General features: G+C 40.2%; 1 protein-coding gene across 1 annotated transcript; it reads right to left on the minus strand.

The window, feature by feature from the left end:
• Positions 1-2,876: 2,876 nt before the first annotated feature.
• On the minus strand, positions 2,877-3,320 carry LOC130933918 (uncharacterized). The gene has a single exon (XM_057863519.1). The coding sequence runs from the start codon at positions 3,318-3,320 to the stop codon at positions 2,877-2,879; it is 444 nt and encodes a 147-aa protein (XP_057719502.1).
• Between the last annotated feature and the right edge of the window lie 1,687 nt (positions 3,321-5,007).

The raw sequence follows: 5,007 nt of genomic DNA on the forward strand, positions 1-5,007 counted from the left end.
TAGTTATCCAAATTGCCAAGCTTCTCTCTAGTTCAAAACTACTCCTATATATACTACTCTTCTTACTCTTCTAGTTAGTTCTTTAAGTCTTGGATATGGGCCTTTGATCTTGTGTTGAAGCAGTTACAATCTTCAGTGGGCTCAGCTTTGTTTGCAGAAAAGTGTGAGTTAGGCATGGGCGTTAGTTAGGATGTTAGTGGTGTTAACGTTAAGTGAAAATGTGGGTTCGAGAACATTAGTGACGATCACCTTTTTCATTAACGTTCCAACCCAAAATGATCCACGTTAACTTCAATATTAGTGGCACTAACGTGACCACTAACGTTGCCTCTTGGTCCTTCGCAAACGTTATTGGCACTCATCTTTTCCAATAACATTGCCTTTTGCCCCTTTCCCTACGTTAGAGTTCACGTTAGTATAACTAATGTGACTCTTAACATGGGCATGCCTAAGCTTCGAGAGCGTTGGTGACACTTACCTTTGTCACTAACGCTCCAAACGCCCCTCCTTCCCACGTTAGAGTTCACGTTAATTGGATTAACGTGGTAGTGACTGCCATCTCCAACGTTAGTGACAAAGGTGAGTGTCACTAACGTTGGCTTATCATGCTTAGCTCCACGTTAGTAGTCTTAACGTGACCACTAACATGGGCACTCTTGGGTTGGTCCAACTCACTAATGTTGGTAATTGATTCCTCATCCCACATTAGAGTTCACGTTAATTAGATTAGCGTGACTCTTAACGTGGCTTAATTTGTGCCTTTGTGAAATGTTAGTGGCATTCACCTTTACCACTAACGTTGGAGCTCCTCTTTTCCTCCACGTTAGCTACCACGTTAATGTAGTTAACGTGGCAACTAACGTGGGCTATGATGGCTTCGAAGGCATTATTGGTGATCACCTTTTCCATTAACGCTACAAGCTTGTCCCCATTCCACGTTCGTGGTCACGTTAATTAGATTAACGTGACTGCTAATGTGGCTCCTTCTAGCTTCCTTTGTCTTGAAATCAAGCAATTAAAGTGCATCGAAGCTTTGTTTCAAGTCATGAGATTATGCATCATCAATTATATCATTCAATTCCTGCCTAATCCTCATGAAATCATGTAAAGTTCGCAATAATTGCTTGAATCAAGGAATAAGTGTATTTTCATCCAAAACTTGCTTATTTACTAACAAAATGTATGAAACTACCCTAAAATAGTAAAGAAAAGGTCAGTGAAACTGGCCTAGATGCCCTGGCATCACAACACCAAACTTAAAGCTTGCTTGTCCCTAAGCAAGTACTGAAACATAGGAAAAATGAATGAAAGAACAAGATAAACAAATAATTATTATAGAAGTTCAAATCCCTGGTTTATGGGGTTTCATGTATAGCAACTTAGGTTCATTCCTTCACTGGTTTTCAGGCCTTTATCATGCCCTTGAACACTCAGTTGATTGTATCCTTTGAGACTTCCTATTTATTGATCATCCCTTCTTTTCCAGGTTTTATTGCATTCTTTTTAGGCTAAGTGCTTTGTGAGAGGGCAACTTTTTATGATAAGCTTTCAGCCAACACTCCCGAACCAGTTGGTTCAAGGTGCTAGGTGTTAAGACACCCCTAAGGACTTACTCCCTTAAGTCTCTTTCCCCCATACATACACACCACAAGCACATGGTTTGTTATTTTTTTCTTTCTTGAGACCTTGGTGTCCAGCACCTCTTTGGGTTACTAAGTGCTCTGTAGCAAAGGTTGCTCTTGATAGTGGACTTTCAGCTGATAATCCCGAATTAGTTAACCCAAGTTACCAGGTGATAAGGCACCCCGAAGAGCTTATTCATCCAAGCATATCCCTTGCACAAGAACACCACAGACACATGCCTCAATATTCAAGTCCTTGGTACCTAGCCCTATTTCTTATTGTTTTTCTTTCCTTTTCAAACTCTTATTGTTCTTTCTCTTCTCTTATTGGGATCTTATTGTTTGGTTAGTCTCATAGGGTGTGTCTCAAGCGTGTAAATTGGAGCATATAGTTGCCTATACACCTTGTTGGTGAACCAACTTAGCTAATCAATGACCCTACCACAAACATTCAGAATTTGCTTCACAAGATAACTCCACTCTTATTTTTCATAACATTTTCTTTTTAATTGACTTGAAAGGACAAGCATACATATAAGCATGATGAAAATGAGAGATAGGGACCTAGACCAACACACTTATATGTGACTAGGGAGAGAACAAGCAGAATATGGATATCCCTGAGAATAATATTCAATCATACTTTCAATTAAAGCACTATAACTCAGAGATAGTTCGATACAACCTCCTGATGTCTTCCTTAGATGATGATGTATGGTTCCTTCCTGAGATTGATTGACTTCTTGTAAAACTATTAGAAGTTGCTTGTTCCCCTAAGCACTTAGAAAGTAGTTAGCATGCATGCATGCCTGTGAATTTCTAAACTTAATTTGGTGTGTAAACACCAAACTTAGTTCTTTGCCTAATGCAACAAATTGAATATATGCAGAAACCTCATGTGCTTTTATTCAGAAACAATTATGAATTAAAAAAACAATTTATGCATTAGAGATTAAACAGTCATCAAGTAGTTTTTCTGTTTGTTAGAGCAGATGCTTTATCAATGAAGGGTTGCAATGCACTCTTCAGGGTGAGCCTTTTGGTGGAACACCAAACTTAGAGTTTCACATTCACCCTTGGGAGGTTTTGGTGTGCAACACCAAACTTAGCTCCTCACAATACGGAGAATTCTACTTGAATCCTTTATTGAGACAATAATGGAAAGAGACTACCTCAGGTTGGGTTGCCTCCCAACAAAGCGCTTTTTTTAGCATCGCTAGCTCAATGGTGGCTTCTCTAGTTGAGATTATACTTCTATTTGGGGTCTTCCCCCATGCTACCCAAGTAGTGCTTAAGTCTTTGTTCATTCACAGTGAATGTCCTCTTTGAACTTTCTTCCATGATTTCTATGTGTCCATAAAGTGAGACTTTTGTGACTAGAAAGGGTCCAGACCACCTTGATTTGAGTTTCCTAGGGAAGAATCTCAGTTTGGAGTTGTAGAAAAGCACATGTTGTCCTTCTTCAAAACTTCTTGGAGCCAGGTTGAGATCATGTCTCCTTTTTGCTTTTTCCTTATAGATCTTGGTGTTTTCATAGGCTTGAGACCTAAACTCTTCCAGTTCTTGCAGCTGCAAGACCCTCTTTTCACCAGCAGCAGTGCTGTCAAGGTTTAGTATCTTGAGAGCCCAAAAGGCTTTGTGCTCCAGCTCTAATGGTAAGTGACAGGCCTTTTCGTACACCAGTTGATATGGAGACATCCCAATTGGCGTTTTGAAGGCTGTCCTGTATGCCCAAAGAGCATCATCTAGCTTTTTCACCCAGTTCTTTCTTGATGCCCCCACAGTCTTCTCCAAGATCCTTTTTAACTCTCTGTTGGATATCTCGGTTTGCCCACTTGTTTGGAGATGATAAGGTGTGGCAACCTTATGCTTCACCCCATACCTTAAGAGTAGGGTCTCCAATGGTCTATTGCAAAAATGACTCCCTCCGTCACTGATGAGGGCTCGTGGGACTCCAAATCTGGTGAAGATATTCTTTCTAAGAAAATTTATGACCACCTTGTTGTCATTTGTTGGGGTTGCCACGGCCTCCACTCACTTAGATACATAGTCCACTACCACCAAGATATACTTGTTCGAATATGAGGTTGGAAATGGTCCCATGAAGTCGATCCCCCACACATCGAACAGTTCAAGTTCTAAGATATATTACTGTGGCATCTCATTTTTCTTGGGTAGATTTCCAGCCCTTTAACACTCATTGCAGCTCCTCACCGGTTCCTTGGCATCCTTGAAGATAGTGGGCTAGAAGAATCCACATTGCAGTACCTTTGCTGCGATTCTTTCTCCTCCAAAATGACCTCCAAAGCTAGCACTATGACAATTTCACAAGACCTCTCGTCCCTCTTCTTCTGAAATGCGCCTCCTAAGGATCCCATCTGAGTATTTCTTGAAGAGATAAGGCTCATCCCAAATGAAATATTTAGCATCATTGATGAGTTTTCTTCTTTGATGTTTGTTGATTCCAGGAGGCAAGTCACCAGCTGCCTTAAAATTGGCAATATTCGCAAACCAGGGTGCCTTGTGAACCAACATTAGCTGCTCATCCGGAAAGAACTCATTCACACTTGCATCATATGTAGCACCTTTCTCACAAGGGATTCTAGATAAATGATCTGCTACCTTGTTCTCCACACCCTTTTTGTCTCTAATCTCAATATTAAATTCCTGCAACAATAAGATCCATCTAATTAATCTTGGTTTTGATTCCTGTTTGACAAATAGATATTTAAGTGCCGTGTAATCAGTGAAAACAATCACTTTAGAACCAATGAGGTATGATCTAAATTTGTCAAATGCAAAAACTATTGCCAGCAACTCCTTTTCGGTAGTGGTATAGTTTCGTTGAGTGTCATTGAGGACCTTGCTGGCATAGTATATGACATGCACCAAATTTTCTTTTCTCTGTCCTAACACTGCCCCAACTGCGAAATTAGATGCATCACACATCAGTTCGAATGGCAAATTCCAATCAGATGGGGTGATGATAGGAGGTGAGGATAGCTTCTTTTTCAAGTTTTCAAATACGAGCATGCACTTCTCATCAAAGATAAATGGTGTATCAGATATAAGGAGATTGTTTAAGGGCTTGGCTATCTTTGAAAAATCTTTAATAAACCTTCTGTAGAAGCCAGCATGCCCCAAAAAGCTCCTAATTGCCTTGACATTACTCGGTGGAGGTAATTTTTCAATTAGCTCCACCTTAGCTCTGTCTACCTGAATACCTGGGTTAGAAACCTTATGGCCAAGGACTATTCCGTCTGTCACCATAAAGTACCATTTTTCCCAATTCAAGACCAGATTGGTCTCTTGACATCTTGTTAATACCATGGCAAGATGATTTAGGCAATTAGGAAAGGAATCTCCGAATACTGAAAAGTCATCC

Source organism: Arachis stenosperma, chromosome 6 (assembly GCF_014773155.1).
Source record: "Arachis stenosperma cultivar V10309 chromosome 6, arast.V10309.gnm1.PFL2, whole genome shotgun sequence".
Taxonomy (NCBI): Eukaryota; Viridiplantae; Streptophyta; class Magnoliopsida; order Fabales; family Fabaceae; genus Arachis; species Arachis stenosperma.